Source organism: Sminthopsis crassicaudata, chromosome 1 (assembly GCF_048593235.1).
Source record: "Sminthopsis crassicaudata isolate SCR6 chromosome 1, ASM4859323v1, whole genome shotgun sequence".
In the NCBI taxonomy this organism is placed as follows: domain Eukaryota; kingdom Metazoa; phylum Chordata; class Mammalia; order Dasyuromorphia; family Dasyuridae; genus Sminthopsis; species Sminthopsis crassicaudata.
Genome location: NC_133617.1, coordinates 601,514,978 through 601,533,637, shown reverse-complemented (window position 1 = coordinate 601,533,637; position 18,660 = coordinate 601,514,978). Strand labels below are relative to the sequence as shown.

At 32.9% G+C, this 18,660-nt stretch overlaps 1 protein-coding gene across 2 annotated transcripts in view; it reads left to right on the top strand.

Annotated features, from left to right (window-relative positions):
• The window catches only part of MAP3K1 (mitogen-activated protein kinase kinase kinase 1), a 69,889-nt gene that overhangs the window by 25,619 nt on the left and 25,610 nt on the right, over window positions 1-18,660 (top strand). For both annotated transcript variants that reach the window (XM_074282481.1, XM_074282482.1), the window contains exon 2: window positions 16,349-16,499. In XM_074282481.1, the coding sequence (XP_074138582.1) occupies window positions 16,349-16,499 (151 nt within the window). The remainder of the gene's footprint in view (window positions 1-16,348; window positions 16,500-18,660) is intronic.

Sequence of the window (18,660 nt, the reverse complement as noted above, 5' to 3'; positions counted from 1 at the left end):
AAACCAGTGGTCCTGCGTGTCACGGACAAAATGTATTTCTGCTGATGTAAACTGGGTGCCCTTTTGGCTCACTCTAGAACCAGCTCTCCCTGTTTTAGGGTCCATGTTTTTTAGATTTCAGTGGAAGGATTGCTGGCTTAGAATCAAAGGATTTATATTCAGATTCTCTCTTTGCTCCTTATTTCCTAAGGGAGCCTGGAAAAATCACGTAAGTTCTATGGGCCTCAGTTGCCTTTTTCGTGAAATCAATTAGACTAGTTGACTTTTAAGACTTTCTTCATTTCTGACACTAAGGAAGACCCAAACTTGGACTTGTTGGAGTTCTTAGATTTGTTCCACTTTGTTACTGAGATATAATGAAGCAAGACAACAGTCGTTTTCTTCTCCATGCCATCAAGTTTTCTTGACTTCTAGGCAAATTTAAATTAATTGAGGATTAGTGAATGAATCGATTTTTCTCCCTCTCCTTTATTAATTTGTTTCATACAAAGTTAGATGTAGAGTGTGATTATGTATCTCAAATTTACTGAACACCAAAATAGATCAGGTATTGAGGGTATCCTAAACACCATGTGAGTAAGACAGAGACAAAGAATATATAGATGCTGCTATCAAGAAATTTGAAGTCTAGTTAAAGAGACAATACCTACCTGCACATGAAAACAACAGGACAAGATGAACATCATTCATAATAAGCACTTTAATAAGTGCTTTATCAGTCCATATATATATATATATATATATATATATATATATATATATATATATATATAGCACTGCTCATCAGGGAAAGGCCACTATTAGGTGTAAATAAAAATATGGAAGCTTTCAAGGACTTAGATTTGCTAAGGTGACAGTAAATAGATACTGAGGAGGTGCTTAAAGGGGGAGAATAGCAAAAGATTAGGCCAAGAAGGTAATTATACCCATATCATAGAAAAACCTTGTGCTTCACTAAGGAATTTGCAAATTATCCCCTAAATAATGAATGCTGAGAAGGCTTTAAAGGAGGAAATTACTAGGATTTTTTTTGTTTGTTTGTTTTTGTTTTTATTTTTACTATCAGTGCGACTCAGTGGTGTCAAATTCAAATAGAAAATAATCCCTGCAGACTTATTATTTAATTTAGGATTTAAAAAATTAACATCTCTGCTGTATTTTTTTTTTTTAAATTGTGTTAGAAACATTTCCCAGTTACATTTTAATCTGTTTCAGGCCTTACTGAAATTTTGTAGCCCAGCTGTGGGTTTGCCACCCCTGCAGTAACTTGGCTACCTGTAAGGTCCCTCCCTCCCTCCCCTTTTACTGTTGGTATGATTCCATAGTATAGGAAGATTCATTGCGGTTGTGCAGTGGATTTTATAGTCAAAGTAGGGATTATGAGACTTGTTTCACAGTTCTCCGATTTAAGATTATGGCAGTGGAAATAAATAGGAAGTGCTAAATGTATAAAGAGAGAATAATAAGGTATAATTACTATATAAGATGAGAGAGTCAAAGGGGTGTGGGGGTGGGGGTGTAGAATTTGAGTGATAAGGATATTTATTAAACTGAATTTTTAAAATAATCTTTCATTTTACATTGTTTAAATTTCTCTCTACCTCCCTTCTTTTTCCCCTCTGAGAATCATCCTATGTTGGAAAGAAGGGGAAAAAAGGAAAAAAAAAGATTAGTGAAGAGAAAAAGCATACAGCAACGCTGAAAATGTCTGTAATATTCTACTATTATGTATTTCCTGCCTCTACAAAGAAGTGGGGCAAGGTGCTTTCTCATGTCCTCTTTGGAACCTAGTCTGTTTTTGTAATTTTGCAGCATTTATTTTCTGTTGTTTCATGCTTCCTTTCATTTGTGTTGTTTGCCATATTGTCTCTTTTATATAAAGAGAGACAAAAGTAAACACTGCTTATATCCCCTGGGTGGCTCAGTGGATAAATCACTGGGCCTGGAAATAAGTTCAAATTTGGCCTCAGACATTTAATAGCTGTGCGACCCTGGGCAAATTATGTAATTGATGCTTGCCTCAGTTTGTTAGACTGTAAAATGGGGATGATAATAATAGCACCTGCCTCCCAGGTCCAGGTTAAATGAGGAGGGGTGAAGGCAGAGTGAGTGTGTCTTTTAAGAAGTGTAGTAAACATTATGCAAATGGCTATTCTCCTACTTCAGTTACCTATACTCTTATTTGTTGTTTTTTTAATAGTATTCCATTATGTTAATGTATCATCCTTTGGGCTGGAATCCTATTTTTATAGTGAAGTTTACTTGGGCATAATACAAGATGAAATAATAAAAAGCTGAGAACAGAATTAACAGTAGTAGAAATCAACAAAAATAGTCTGCTCCGACTGGAGCTGTGAAAAAGAATACATGAAGAGGCCTTTTACCTGTTAGTTTCAGCTTGGACTGTAGGGATGAAGTATTCTGGTTAGAAACTAGATGATAATTTGGCAAAGACAAGAGTTGCTTTAGAATACATAAAAATATTAGATTCTCTCATACCAAAATTAAATCTTTCTTCTTGGAAATCTAATTCTCTTGTCTTTGATTACAGCTTAAATAGTACTCTTACAATTTGATTTCTTAAATACTTCAAACTGGGAGGAGATTGATTGGAAATCTATTTTCACAATATGCATACTTAGGACTTTCTGTTGAGTTGTATTTGAGTAATTCTCTATTTTCTGTGACAATAAAATAAATTTTTAGCATCAGCATTTGAATTTTTTTTCCCTAGGTTAAGATCTCATGATATATTTTCCCCAGCAAAGTATTCAAAATGATGGAATATTCTTTTTGAGGGTCCATTATCCTGTCTAATTTATTGTATTTCTTGGTGAATTGAGGTCCTTACGTATTTATACATGTATATACAAAAATACATTTTTATAATGCTGAAAGAACAATATTATTCCAAAAATTAAAATAGACTGCTCAAGTACTGTTGTATGTGAATCTTGTTGAGTATAATTTTCAGGTAACTATAGCCTGAAATAATTTTTTCTTAAATGAAATTTAATAACAAATTAATGTCTAATTGCAGGTAATTTGTCCACTTACATCTCTTTATTTCTCTCCTTTTTCCCTCCCCCCTTTCATAATTTTGGGAAATGTTCTGAAATTTTATATTTATTCTGTGATAGGTTTAGCTTTTCTAACCATCATTAAATCTTTGGATTCTTGGCTCTTTGGATGAGAAATTCCCCATACCCTTACCCCTTCCCTTCTAGTGCTGAAAATACTGGTCCATTGGTGTATTTCAGTATAATCACAGATCTGATCTCCTTTCTATTTTCAGTTCAACCTATAAAACTATCCAGTTCATGCTAGTTGCCATTTTTCATTTTCTACTCAGTAAACTAAGCTTCTGCTATCACATCTTTTGTGTCATTAGTGTCAGATTCGTTACTTGGTCTTGGGAAACAAACAAGTCATAGAACTGCTGACATAAATGTTCTATCTTTGGTCTGCTTATCTCTTTCTATTTTTGTCTTCAAGTGCTACAGGTATTGACTGTTTCAAAAATGTTTCTGTTCTTACCTTCACTCCTTTTTCTCCATGACTGCATTATCATTTCCCTTCCCTCCTCCCTGAAATTGCTATAATCTTTCAGGATTTTTATTTCCTTACTAATTTTCATAAGTTTCCCATTTTAAAAAATCATTTTTGACTCATCAGTTCTAATAGTTTTTGTATTTTTGCTTAACTACTTTCTTGGAATCTGATACATTATTTTTGCTAATTTTTTTTCTATGAACTTGACAAACATGAATGTATTAAAATATAAAGAACAATAAAATAAAATTATATATGAAGTTATAAATCTATTATGTACAACTTTTTAAAAAAGCATTTGTTAAATCTAACAAATTCTTATTCCTAACCCCCCTTCTGAACTTCCTTCTCTCTTTTAAATTCTCTGCTCACTATGATCAAAGGACTATCAAACTGTATATCCTTTGATCCAGCAGTGAATCTACTGGGCCTTTATCCCAAAGAAATCATAAAAAAAAGGAAAAGGACTCACATGTGCAAAAATATTTGGTAGCAGCACTTTTTGTAGCGGCAAGGAACTGGTAACTGAGTTATAGTATATAAATGTTATGGAATATTATTGTTCTCTAAGAAACCATCAGCAGGATGATTTCAGAAAGGCCTGGAGAGACTTGCATGAACTTAAATGAAATTTGTAAAATCATATATAGCAACAAGACTATGTGATGATCCTCTATGGTGATCTTGGCTCTTTTCTTTCTTTCTTTTTTTTTTTTTCTATTAAGTAAAGCTTTTTATTTTCAAAACATGCATAGATAATTTTCAGTATTCACCGTTGCAAAACCTTGTGCTCCAGATATTTTTCCTCCCTTCTCCCCACTCCCTCCCCTAGATGGCAGGCAAGCCAAAATTTGTTAAACGTGTTCAGTTCTTCTATACATATTTCCATAGTTATCATGCAGCACAAGAAAAAACAGATAAAAAGAAAAAAAATTAAGAAAGAAAACAAAATGCAAGCAAACAACAACAAAAAGAGTGAAAATACTATGTTGTGATCAATCCACATAGTCCCCATAGTCTTTTTTTTTTTTTTTTTTTTTTTTTTTTTTCAGTGCAGATTGCTTCCTCCATCACAAGACCATTGGTAACTGGCCTGAATCACCTCAATATTGAAAAGAGCCATATCCATCAGAATTGATCATTGTATAATCTTGCTATTGCTGTTTATAATGATCTCCTGGTTTTGCTCATTTCATTTAGCATCAAGTAATATAGGATGTGGCTTTTTAACAATGAGGTGATTCAGGCCAATTCCAATAGACTTAATATAAAGAGAGTTATCTTCATCCAGAGAGAGGATTATGGGGACTGAACATGGATCATAACATAGTATTTTCACCTTTTTGTTGTTTGCTTGCTTGCTTGTTTGTTTTTTTCACCTTTTTTTTTTTTCCTTTTTGATCTGGTTTTTCTTGTGCAGTATGATAAATGTGGAAATGTATTTAGAAGAATTGCACATGTTTAACCTATATTGATTGCTTGTTGTCTAGGAGAGGGAGGGAAGAAAATTTGGAACACAAGATTTTACAAGGGTGAATGTTGAAAACTAACTTTGCATGTATTTTTTAAAATAAAATGCTATTCTTATAAAAAAAAAATTTAAAGATTAACTCTCTTCTCTGCCACAAAATATCATGATTGGTCCTTACATTGATCAAAACCATTTAAGGTTTTCAAAATTGTTTTCCTTTATTTATAGCCCTTATAGAAGTAAGTTGTTCTTGTTTTTTTCTTTTGTGCAAATTTTGTAGTAGCTTTCATTAGGGAGCTTCCTTCTTGGAGATTTTTTATTCTAAATGCAATTATTAAAAATAACCTCAGATTTTGGTTTTATAATTGCCTATGATTGTCATTACTGTGTAAGAATAATTTCTAGTCCAACAGCCCTTGTTTGTTGTTATTTTTCTGTTAGGATCTGTTTTTCACTAATAAGTACATCATATTCATCTCCACATCCATCTTATCTCTAAATAGCGTTTTATTTTTTTGCTCTTTTTTTGGTCCCTCCCAACCTTTCATTGGAAATATGCTACCGTCCTGCTTACATTTGCCATAATAAATTGCACAAGAAAGTGACTGTGCAAAATTAGCTGAGAATCCATAATGCTTATTGAATTGGATATCTATAGCATATGGATTTTGCCAATAATTTGTTAACAAACTTCTGTGAAATATGACTGCTGTGTTCTGTATTTGAAGTCTTTTTAGTTTAATGGAAAAATCATCCTGAAATGTAAATAATAGTAAAGCATCTAATATGCACCAGGCACTGTGCTAAGCCTTTTTTTTTTTTTTTTTGGGGGGGGGGGGGAGAGAGAGAGAGAGAGAGAGAGAGAGAGAGAGAGAGAGAGAGAGAGAGAGAGAGAGAGAGAGAGAGAGAGAGAGAGAGAGAGAGAGAGAGAGAGAGAGAGAGAGAGCGAGCTCCAGAAACTTGCAGTCTAATGTAGGAAATTATATATAAACAAATATGTACAAAGCAAGCTACTTAGAGGATGAATAGAAAAGAATTAATATAGAGACAGCATTGAAATTAAGAGGGATTGAGGAAGGTTTCTGAAGTAGGACTCAGAGAAAGCCAGGGAGGTCACTGGTGGGAGTGAGAGTGGGAGAGTACTTCAGGAATAGGGGCAACTAGAAGTTGAACATGAAATATAGTCAGGAAAAGGGGAGTTCCTTACTCTGAATTATAGTAACAGTTAGGGGGGAAAAGCCTTTAAAAATAACATTAAAATTTCAAGTTTGTCTTGAAGTTATCTTGAACTAGTTTTTAGTTCTTTGAGGACAGAGACAAGGAACTTCAAGGAAGCCAAGAAGTGGGAAATGGGGAGGGAGAGAATTGGAGACATGGAAGATAGCTAATGAAAATGCCTGGAGTTGGGAGATATAATGTCTTCTTTGAAGAACAGAGACACCTGAGATTGAGAGGCTATAACTTGCTCATGGTTCCATGGCTAATAAATGGAAGTCCAGATCTTAGGATTCTTTCCATGAAGTCCCAAAGTTAAGTACTTCTTCCATTAGTTTATAGACAAATGATTAATCTGTAGGTTCTTTTTGTTCTTTCACATGGAAAAGTTTTAAGTATAATTAATTATACTGGATTTTTATTTTTTTAATTTTTAAATTTATTTTTACTTTCAGTTTTACATTTTCTTCTCCCATCTATAGAGAAGTCAAGAACAAAAACCATTGCAAATAGATACAGTTATGCAAAACAAATTCCTGATTTACCCTTGCCAAGAAATTAAAAAAGAAAAGAAAGTATTTCTCAAACTGCATTCTGAGTCCATCATTTTTCTATGTAGAGGTGGATAGCATATTTCATTATGAATCCTTTGCAAATTGTTGTTGGTCATCCTGATCAGAGTTAAGAATTATTAAGTAGTTTTTCAAGGTTGATTATTTGATTCTGCTCATTTTACTTTGCCTCAGTTCATATAAGTCTTCCCAGGTTTTTCTTGAAACCATCATTTTTTTTCCTGCATATTAATGTACTTCATCACATTCACATACTATAATTTGTTCCTCCATTCCCCAGTGGATAGCTATCTTTTCAGTTTCCAATTTTTGCCAACTCAAAAAGAGCTGCATAAATAGATTTGGACATAAAGGTCCTTTTCCTTTTTCTTGAATCTTTTTGGATAGAGACCTTATAGCAACATTGTTGGGCATATATAATTAATTGCTTTTGGGGCAGTGTTGCAAATTGCTTTCTAGAATGGTTAAAGCATTCACAAATCCATTAACAGCACAGTAAAGTACCTATATTTTCATAGCCCCTTCCAGCATTTGTGATTTTCTGGGGCTTTTTTTTTTTTTTTGGTCACTTTAACAATCTGATAGGTTTGAGTTGGTATCTCAGAATTATTTAAATGAGTATTTTTCTAAATACTGATAGTTTTAAAGCATTTTTTTAATGTGGCTTTTGATAGCTTAGATTTCCTCTGAAAACTCTCTTTGATTAGATATCAGTTAAAGAATATGGCTCTTATTTTTACAAATTTGACTCAATTACCTGTATATCTTTTATAAAGTCTTTTATTAGATAAATATGCTGCAAAGATTGTTTTACCCTTTTTTTACTCTTCAAATTTTTAGTTGTGCTAGTTTTGTCTTTGGAGAATCTTTTTAAATTTATGTAATCAAAATCATCCATTTTACTTCTTGTGAATTTCTCTTTTTCCTAGACCCAACGAGTAATTTCTTCCTTGATTCAACTAATTTGCTTCTGATGTCATCTTTTATCCATTTGGAGCTTATCTTAATATATACAATTTGAGATGGTGATCTATATATATTTTTGCCAGCCTGCTTTCCAGTTTCCTAATGATTTTTATTGAATAGTTAATTCATATCCCAGTAACCAGAATTTTTTGATTTATTCAATTCTAGATTATTACTATGCTTACTTATTTCTTTATATTGTGTACATTAGCTGTTCCACCAACTAACTCTAACTTTATTTACTACCAATTTATTTTGGTAACTACAGCTTCAAGGTATAGTTTGAGATTTGGTATTGTAGGCCCCATTTTTTAAAAAATTAATTAACTTTGATATTCTTGACCTGTGGTTATTACTTCAGATGAATTCTGTGTTGTAACTAATTTTAAAAAATGTGTATATGTTGAATTATTTCAGAATGAAAGCTTATCAAAATCTAATTAGAAGTAAAAAATATATATTAACGAAAATTAATTGGAGAGAGCTATAGATAAAAAAATCTTGTAATTACTTTTAAAATCTAGATTAAATTAATATAGAAGTATTTGTTTTCCTACTGAATTAGTATTTGATTTTATTTTTGTAGTAATATATTTTACTTGGTTGTTCAATTATTTTTGTATATATCTATATTTTTCCCTTTCAGAGGGATTTTATCTTATTTTATTTTCAATGTTACTTGATCCAGATCCAGATCAATGCAGTCTTAATTGGTGATGCACATCTGGATATTGCTCTGTTATTAAGAATATTTGATTAAGGAGAACATTTCCTTTCCTTGGTGAAAGAAAGTAGTTGGTGTTGACATGGGTATCTGTCATCAAGTACTAGATAATACATTTTAATGCTTAACAGGAAATCATTCAAGAAACATACTTAGGAAATTGTAGAAATAGAGAAATAACTTAGACAGCTATATCCATTAGACATTACAGAAGTATTCCATTTTAACTATAGTAACATTTTAATAGTGTTTTAATTGATTGATTAATTATAAATTTTTAAAAAATAAAAGCATGAAAACTTTCTGCTCTGAATAGGACAATAGGAGCAGGACAAAGATAAAGACTAAATTAACTCTATAATACAATTTTCATGGTTTCTAATGTTAGTCTATCTTTGGAAAAGCTTTTGTAATTGTATGGGATTTAAAATTTTTCATGCTTAAATTAAAAATACTTGTTTGGCTTTTTAAAATTGTTACTAGAGAAAAATAATTCCATGTGGATTGTTGATTTAGCTGCATTTACCAAAAATTGGACAAATTACTCTAACTTCCATATGGCAAAAAAAAAAAAAAAAAAAAAAAAAAAATGTACTTCATATGCTTTGTGAATTTGAGATGCTTTATCTTCCATGGAATTTTCAGTCATTTAATTGAGTTATAGCTCTTAGTTGTTAAGATCATAGCAAAAAAGAAGCATTTATAAAATAAAAAATTAAGCTTCCCCAGATGATTTGGATCAAATTAGGGAGTTTTTGAAATAGCATTTTTTCTTAGATACCCAAAACAGGGTTTATTTTGTTTTTATGATTTGATTTGGGTCTTATTTAAAGACAGATAAAGTCATTACTCAACATATTTGGATATCCTTTACCCAACTATTGTCCTGTTTAAACAGGTTAATGGGCAATTTGGTGGTCTGGTGGCCTCCTGCAGTCAGGATCCTTCCAAATTCAGCTCTGCCCTTAGATACCTCACTAGCTGTATAATCCTGGTTTGCCTTGGTTTCCTCATATGTCAGAAGAACTGAAGAAGGAAATAGCAAAACCACTCCAGAACCTTTGCCAAAAAAACTCAACAACAAACAAACAAACCAAATAGTATTAGTCAGACGAAACTGAAACAATTAAAAACATGTCAAGTATGTTAAAAATTTTTCCGGAAACTCAATCAGTTGTGATCACTAAAAATCATAGAAGTCCATAGAAAAATCATAAAAATTAAAATCAGGAAAGCTAATTTCATTGTAATACAAAGATTCACTTTTGCAGAAGAGGAATTAAGATCCCAGATAGGTTAAGTGACTTTCAAAAGCAAGGCTGGAACAAACTCTGAAACTAAAGTTAACTAATAAATTAAAGCCCAGTCTTTATTCTCACGTCCAGATCTCTTTGCACAGGCAATATTTGACAGGTGAAGTTTTTTGGTTTTTTTAATTAAACATATATTGTTGTTAAAAGTACTGATCAGGTTGAAGTTACAGATGTTTTGAACTATTCATTACTAAAGGATTTAATACTCATGCTTTTAAATTAATATATACCCTACCTACCATGTAGTTAGTTGGAGGATAAAAAGAAATAATTTTATGTGAAAGTTTTGCTGAGTTTAGAGTGATGTGTAAATATGAGATATCTTTCCCTCCCACTTTTTCCCTCCAGCCTTAGTTTCTGAAGCATTGATCAAGCTATAGAGGATGATGATAGCAATTACTCCACTTTATCTCAATATTCTGGTACATTAATATTTTCTCATTCAAGTATTTGTCCAAGATGTAAGTGCTTAGGTAATAGTTCATAGATCCTAGCATTTGTGGCTAGCACCTTAATAATCATCTAGTTGAACCTTTTTTTTTTTTTTTTTTTTTTTTTTTTTTTTTAAGTAAGGTACATCCCAGAAAGATTGAGGAACTTGTCTAAAATCACATAAGGAGAAAGTAGCAGAGTCTCACTTGAACTCAAAAGTTGTCTAAAATTGTATGGGAAGTAAAGAAAAATCCTGGAGACTTGCCTCTCTGTATTGCATCTATCATGAACAATAGAATATCAGTTAGAAAAGATATAAAAAAAGCATTTAGTCGGATTCTCTTATTTTTAAATGAAGAAATGGAGACTCAGAGAAATTTAGTGATTTGCTAGTTATATTATGTAACGAGAAATTGTCAGGTCTTGTGGCTTCTACGCCACATCAAATCTCACATCTGTCAGCCTATTGGGACAGCTTCCTCATTGGTCTTCTGGCTTCTGGGGTCTCTGCTCCTCACAGTTGCAAAGTCAATCTGTCAAGTCTCATTCTTGAGTAGAGACCTTCACAAGCTCCTCAGCTTTCCAGGCTCATTGCATATTATTATTCTTCATGTATTCATTAGATTTCAGTCAAACTGGTCGGCCTACTTTTGTTATTCTCCAAACTTGTTTCTCTTTCTTCCATGATTTTGTATAGACTGTTCCCCAGGACTGAAAATGCACCTCTATTATCTAGTCATCTCTGTAATGTATAATAGTCACTGTCTTCATTCCAGCTTCAGCAGTTAGGCTGTCTTCTATGAAAAGCCTTTTCTAAAGCCTCTGGTTGTCAATGTTCTCTCTCTCTTTTTTTTTTTTTTTTTTAATTTAATTTTTATTTTATTTTATAATTATAACTTTTTTTTGACAGTACATATGCATGGGTAATTTTTTATAACATTATCCCTTGCACTTACTTCTATTCAGATTTTTTCCCTTCCTCCCCCAACCCCCTCCCCCAGATGGCAGGCAGTCTTATACATGTTAAATATATTACAATATATTCTAGATACAATATATGTGTGTAGAACCAAATTTCTTGTTACACAGGAAGAATTGGATTCAGAAGGTAAAAATAACAGTTTACATTCATTTCCCAGTGTTCCTTTTCTGGATGTAGCTGATTCTGTCCATCATTGATCAATTGGAATTGGATTAGCTCTTCTCTATGTTGAAGATATCCCCTTCCATCAGCATACATCCTCGTACAGTATCATTGTTGAAGTGTATAATGATCTTCTGGTTCTGTTCATTTCATTCAGCATCAGTTGATGTAAGTTTCTCCAAGCCTCTCTGTATTTCTCCTGTTGGTCATTTCTTACAGAACAATAATATTCCATAACATTCATATACCATAATTTACCCAACCATTCTCCAATTGATGGACATCCATTCATCTTCCAGCTTCTAGCCACTACAAAAAGAGCTGCCACAAACATTTTGGCACATATAGGTCCCTTTCCCTTCTTTAGTATTTCCTTGGGATATAAGCCCAGTAGTAGTATGGCTGGGTCAAAGGGTATGCACATTTTGATAACTTTTTGGGCATAATTCCAGATTGCTCTCCAGAATGGTTGGATTCTTTTACAACTCCACCAACAATGCATCAGTGTCCCAGTTTTCCCACAGCCCCTCCAACATTCATAGTTATTTGTTCCTGTCATCTTAGGCAATCTGACAGGTGTGTAATGATATCTCAGAGTTGTCTTAATTTGCATTTCTCTGATCAATAGTTATTTGGAACACTCTTTCATATTAGTGGAAATAGTTTTAATTTCATCATCTGAAAATTGTCTGTTCATATTCTTTGACCATTTATCAATTGGAGAATGGCTTGATTTCTTATAAATTAAAGTCAATTCTCTGTATATTTTGGAGATGAGGCCTTTATCAGAACCTTTAACTGTAAAAATGTTTTCCCAATTTGTTACTTCCCTTCTAATCTTGTTTGCATTAGTTTTGTTTGTGCAGAAACTTTTTAATTTGGTGTAATCAAAATTTTCTATTTTGTGATCAATAATGGTCTCTAGTTCTCCCTTGGACACAAACTCCTTCCTCCTCCACAAGTCTGAGAGGTAAACCATCCCTTGTTCCTCCAATTTATTTATGATTTCGTTCTTTATGCCTAAATCTTGGACCCATTTTGATCTAATCTTAGTATGTGGTGTTAAATGTGGGTCCATGCCTAGTTTCTGCCATACTAATTTCCAGTTTTCCCAGCAGTTTTTGTCAAATAATGAATTCTTATCCCAAAATTTCGGATCTTTGGGTTTGTCAAACACTAGATTGCTATTTTTATTCACTATCTTGCCCTGTGAACCTAACCTATGCCACTGATCAACTAGTCTATTTCTTAGCCAATACCAAATGGTTTTGGTGACTGTTGCTTTATAATACAGTTCTAGATCAGGTACCGATAGACCACCTTCACTTAATTTTTTTTTCATTACTTCCCTTGAAATTCTCGACCTTTTGTTGTTCCATGTGAATTCTGTTGTTATTTTTTCTAGGTTATTAAAATAATTTCTTGGAAGTCTGATTGGTATGGCACTAAATAAATAGATTAGTTTAGGGAGTATTGCCATCTTAATTATATTCGCTCGCCCTATCCAAGAGCACTGAATGTCTTTCCAATTATTTAAATCTGACTTTATTTTTGTGGCAAGTGTTTTGTAATTTTGCTCATATAATTCCTGACCCTCCTTTGGTAGGTATATTCCCAAATATTTTATACTATCGACCGTTATTTTGAATGGAATTTCTCTTTGTATCTCTTGCTGTTGGATTGTGTTGGTAATGTATAAAAATGCTGAGGATTTATGTGGATTTATTTTGTACCCTGCGACTTTGCTAAAATTCTGAATTATTTCTAATAGCTTTTTAGCAGAGTCTTTGGGGTTCTCTAAGTATATCATCATGTCATCTGCGAAAAGTGATAATTTGATTTCCTCATTTCCTACTCTAATTCCTTGAATCTCTTTCTCAGCTCTTATTGCTGAGGCTAGAGTTTCTAGTACTATATTGAAAAGTAATGGTGATAGTGGGCAACCTTGTTTCACTCCTGATCTTACAGGGAAAGGTTCTAGTTTATCGCCATTACATATGATGTTTACTGAAGGTTTTACATATATGCTCCTGATTATTTTAAGGAATAGTCCATTTATTCCTATACTCTCAAGAGTTTTTAGTAGGAATGGATGTTGGATTTTATCAAATGCTTTTTCTGCATCTATTGAGATGATCATATGGTTTTTATTAATTTGATTATTTTGATTATTAATATCATCCTTTTTTTCCCAGTTAATCATATATGATCATGTATTTTTGCCCTTTCTACTTATACTTACCTCCCAGAAACTATAAGCTCCTTGAGGTCAAAAGCTATTTATTTTCTTGGTATCTCTTGCACATGGAAGGTATTTAGTAAATGCTTGTCAAATGGAATGGATTAGTTGGGACCAGAATCCAAGTTTTCTGATTCCTAGAGTGTTGTTCTCTCCCCTTCTCCCCCATCCTGTTACTGTTAAAAAGAATTAACACACCAGGATGTATCCAGAATCTACTTTTCCCCCCTGTATCTTCAGGTGCTTATTTGTGCATCATTTGCCAAAACTGACTTAATCATATGATAATACCACTTATATAGGTCAGGCTCATGAATCCCTTGACAGTCAATTCTATGGACCTCATTTCAGGATATTTTAAATGCATAAAATAAGATTAAAATACAAAGGAAATTAATTATATTGAAATAAAGTCTAAATGGGAAGGGTTATCTAATATCTTGGGTCTAGTAATTCCAGTATTTTTGATTTAGAGAAAAGAATAGATCCACCAGCTGTAGTATAATGTTTTGTTGTCTATATTCATACATTTCCATTAGAGCTTAGTGAAATAAATGTGTGACTTTTTAAATCCAAGTTTCATTCACATACTCCTTGGGGGTCCATGGACTCCAAGTCAAGACCCTCTACTATAGACCATTCATCAGTAACACATTTGGTCTTGCAAATATTGGTACATTACTATGAAAAACCAAATTTTGAGAAAAGATAGGAAATTAAGCCTATATTCTACATGGTTAATATTATTTAATATTCTAGAAGACAGTCTCCATCATTGAACTTTTCTCATCCCTTATTCGAGTTTTTTGCTGGCCTATCAATTTATGCATAAGATTTAAAGTCCTAGAAATTCCAAAGAATGTAGTTTCATAAGGATTTAGCATTTCTCATTTTCTTTTCAGCGTTGCTTAAAACTATTGATAAACATAAAAGTTTATTAGATTGTCTTGATTAAAATCATGAGGATTTAGGACTGGAAGAAACTCATAAGAGATTATGCTTCCCTCTCAGTGAAGGTTGCGATCAGTTGGAAAAATCTCGGGAAATGCTTTTTGCATTTTAGGGAGACAGTATTTCCAGAGTTGTGTATTTGCTTTTGTGTTTCATTTTATTGCCAGTTCGTTAATTCTTAGCAGCTGTTGCTTTTTCTACAGTGATTTAGACTTTTATAATGGATCAAATAATTAGCATTTATGATGATATCATGCACATCAGTAAGTGACATGATGCTGTCACCTTATGAGCTAAATATGACTTTAACATGTAAGTAAAATGTACCAAAAAGTTTTCTCAAATCTACTTCAGACTGTGATGATTTTATATTTATCTTAATACTGTAGTAACTTTAAAGACTACTAAATGGAATAGGAAAATTGTTGAATGTACTAGGAAGGAGAATGTGGTTTTTAAACTATATATTATGAAGTAAGTTCAGAATATTTTATTAGATGAACCGGCTTATTTTCCCTTATTAAAGCCAATGAGTGATTTTTTATTTGAAATGCTCTCCAACAAGAATATTCAGACCAAAAAGTACTGTGTAATTGCAAACATGGGTTAAGTGCTTTGCTTCTGTTGTACTACTACTACCAGTTCACCCTCACACCCTCACGCACTGATTTCTTCACAGGCAAGTAGTAGGTTATCCCATTTCAGAAGAAGAGCCTCAGGCTCAAAGAGCTTGTGACATGTTTCATAGGAACCAAGCTGATAAGTGTCCAGATCTCCTGACTCAAAGTCTCATGTTCTTTCTACTCTTCTATGTTGCCTATTTAACATTCAGTTAAAGAATTATATGTTTCTGTTTGATTTAGAACTTAACTTCCCTTAATCAGATAAGTGGTTTGAAGCAACAGTACACAGTGAGCATTGGACATATAAGTAGAGATATTTGCCTTCAGATTTTGCCTCTGACAGATTAATTGTGTGACCATGAACAAATAACAATCTCTTTAGAATGGGTTTCTCTTCTGTAAAATAGGGGACAGTGGTTTGGACTTTACTGGGCTATGATGATTAAGTGAGAGTGTCATTTATATGTCAGCTGTTATTGTGAAATTCATTTGTAAAAATGGCATTTTCATCTATTGACCTTTTTGTAGTTTCTTCTATAAATTTATTTTTAAAAATCTTTGTGTACGTTTTCACTGTCTACTTTAGATTGTGGATACTTAGATTAATAAGATTTGGAACTGAAAGAGAACCTTCAGGCTAATCAAGGTTAATTTCTTGACAAAAGAAGAAACTATATGATCTTTATAAATGATATGATAAATATAATGCTAGATGTAGATGTAGATAGGATTGATTTTGTACAAACCCATCTATCTTCAGAAATTTTTTACTTTCTGTCCCCCTCATGCCTAACATGTTCTGGCTTCCTTAAAGACTTGGCTGCACATTTTACCATCTACCTAGAGGAGGAAACCTTTACAGTTTTCTCTCACTGCTAGTTTCTCAGCTTCAATCTAAAGTTATTCCCCCGCCCCCCCAGTTCCTTGAGCCCAAGGCATTTTCTTTGTGAGCCCAAAACTTAGCACGTTCCTGGCACATAATAAATACTTAGTAAATGGAACTTCTCATGAGCACAAAATCTATATAAGTAACAGTTTTCAGTATTTTCTGCTCCATAGCTCTAAACAACTAGGTAGTTAAGACATATGCATTTTATGCCTGGAAAGTATCATCAAAAATTAAATGCATTTTTTTTTCTATTTTAGTCGAGATATGGAGAATAAAGAAACTCTCAAGGGATTGCAGAAAATGGATGACCGCCCAGAAGAACGAATGATCAGGGAAAAACTCAAGGCCACATGTATGCCAGCCTGGAAACATGAATGGCTGGAAAGGAGGAGTAGGAGAGGTCCTGTGGTAAGTAGAATAACTTACCTGTGTTTAATTGGAAAATTAAGTAACCTTATAGTCTGTTTTTTTCCCCTTTTATTATCGTTTGGACATGTGGTAATTTGTATACAAAATAAAGCAAATATTTAGGAAATTTTAACTGGAATAGTTTCTTGGTTGTTGATCATAATAGCTTTCTGACTTTATATTAGAAACAACACTGCCCTCTAACGTCAACATTTGAAACACATTTTTTCATTGGAGTTTGTTTCTCTTGTCTTTTAATATATGAAATTATTGTGCATTTTTTTTCCAAATTATAATGGATCCCCTAAATCTTAATTCCAAGAACTATCTGTGTGGATGCCAAGATCAGAACAGACCTGTAGATTTTTGAGAAACAGCCTAATGATGTGACTTAACAAATGCTTGTTTGTTGAATAGAAAAAAAGTAAAATTAGTCTAAGCCATCATTGGTCATTAATAAAAAGTATTCACAAAAACAAAATTTCATATATAATTCCCATTTTAAAAATCTTTTTCAAAACAAACATCGGAGACAATATGTTGAAATTTGTCTTCTGTTATATGCTCAAACTTAATGTTTAAATATTAGCTACTTTATTAATCTTTTAGAAATATGGACAGGTGGTGTAGGCTAGTGGCATGCTGGTAAAAGTTTAACAACTAATACAAAAAAAAAAAAATATGCAGCTAGAAAAATCAACAAAACAGTCAACAAAAGAAATCAAGCCCTGATTTGTAGTATTTGTTATTTCCAAAGTGTAAATACTCACACTGAAAATTAAATAATAGGCCAGACAGGTATATCCCTGGGTACATGCCAGGGGCTCCTTTTTGGCAGATTGGAGTTTGGCAGCCTCCTTCTCTGAGTAATGTTTGTTTGTTTGTTTTTTGCTGAGTCAATTGGGATTAAGTGACTTTCCCAGGCTCACACAGCTAGGAAGTGTTAAGTGTCTGAGACCAAATTTGAACTCAGGTGCTCCTAACTTCAAGGCTGGTGCTCTATCCACTGTGCCACCTAGCTGCTCCAGAGTAATCGTTTTAAATGCACAAAATATAATACATAGTATTATGAAGAAAACCATTTATATTAAATACAGGTGCAAAACTTTTTTTTTTAAGCAAGGTCACAGACTTCAGGTTAAGAACTTCTAGTGAATAATCACCATACTCAAGATTCTGAAGACAACCCCAAGCTTACACATTTCGTTGTTTTTTTTTTTTAACGTATCTTGATTATACAAAACCAGAAATCCTTGTTAATTCTCCTACCATCCTTTCTCTCCCCTGCACCACAGGAATCTGTTTTCTGCATTCCCCTTCCATTTAATTCTTTCCTTCCATTTCAAAAAATTTAGGACTATCTTCTGTCTTATCCTCTACCCCATTCCCTATTGAAATAAATCTGCCCAGTAATTTCCTCACTTAAGGAAAATCATTTGGGGATTACAACTTAGTCATAATTTTTTAAAAGCTAGTTTGTACAGAGAAAAGGGAGCAGTCCTGTCTCCAAATAGTATGACAGCATAATGTAGCGAATGGGGAGTTGACCTCAAAATTGGAAAACCTGGATTCATCCTGCCTTGAATGTTCTGCTAACCAAACCTAGTGCATCTTGATTTAGCAAGGTGTTTGTCAAACTCTTTTAGTGAAAAGAGAACTGAATGTTAAATCAGAGGACCTGGGCTCAGAATCCCAGCTCTGCTCCTGATTTTGTGTCCTTGAACAAATGGGTTATCAGTTTTCTTAACTGTAAAATAAGAGGATGAGAATAGATGGGAAGTACTTGAAGTATACTTATCCAAGACTTTGGAGAATAGCAGTAACTATTTCAGGTGATCTTTGAAGTTAAAACTATTTAACTATTAAACTATTGAAGACTAAGATATTTTAATTTTTAATATGGCAAATATCAATAGCTATAATCCACATAAACAAAAGCTATTTAAGATCAGTTTTTAACAGTGGTCCTGATCTAAAAAAATTGGAAGCTGTTTGACAAAATGAACTCCATGATCTCTTTAAGTCCTTACTATGCTGAGTAGGCACTTAATAAATGCTTATTGACTTGAAAGAATCCTGTGGTCTTAGAGCTACAGATTACATCATAAAGTACTGAGTTGAAAGGGATTTTTTTGTTAATCTGATGTAACACATCAATCTC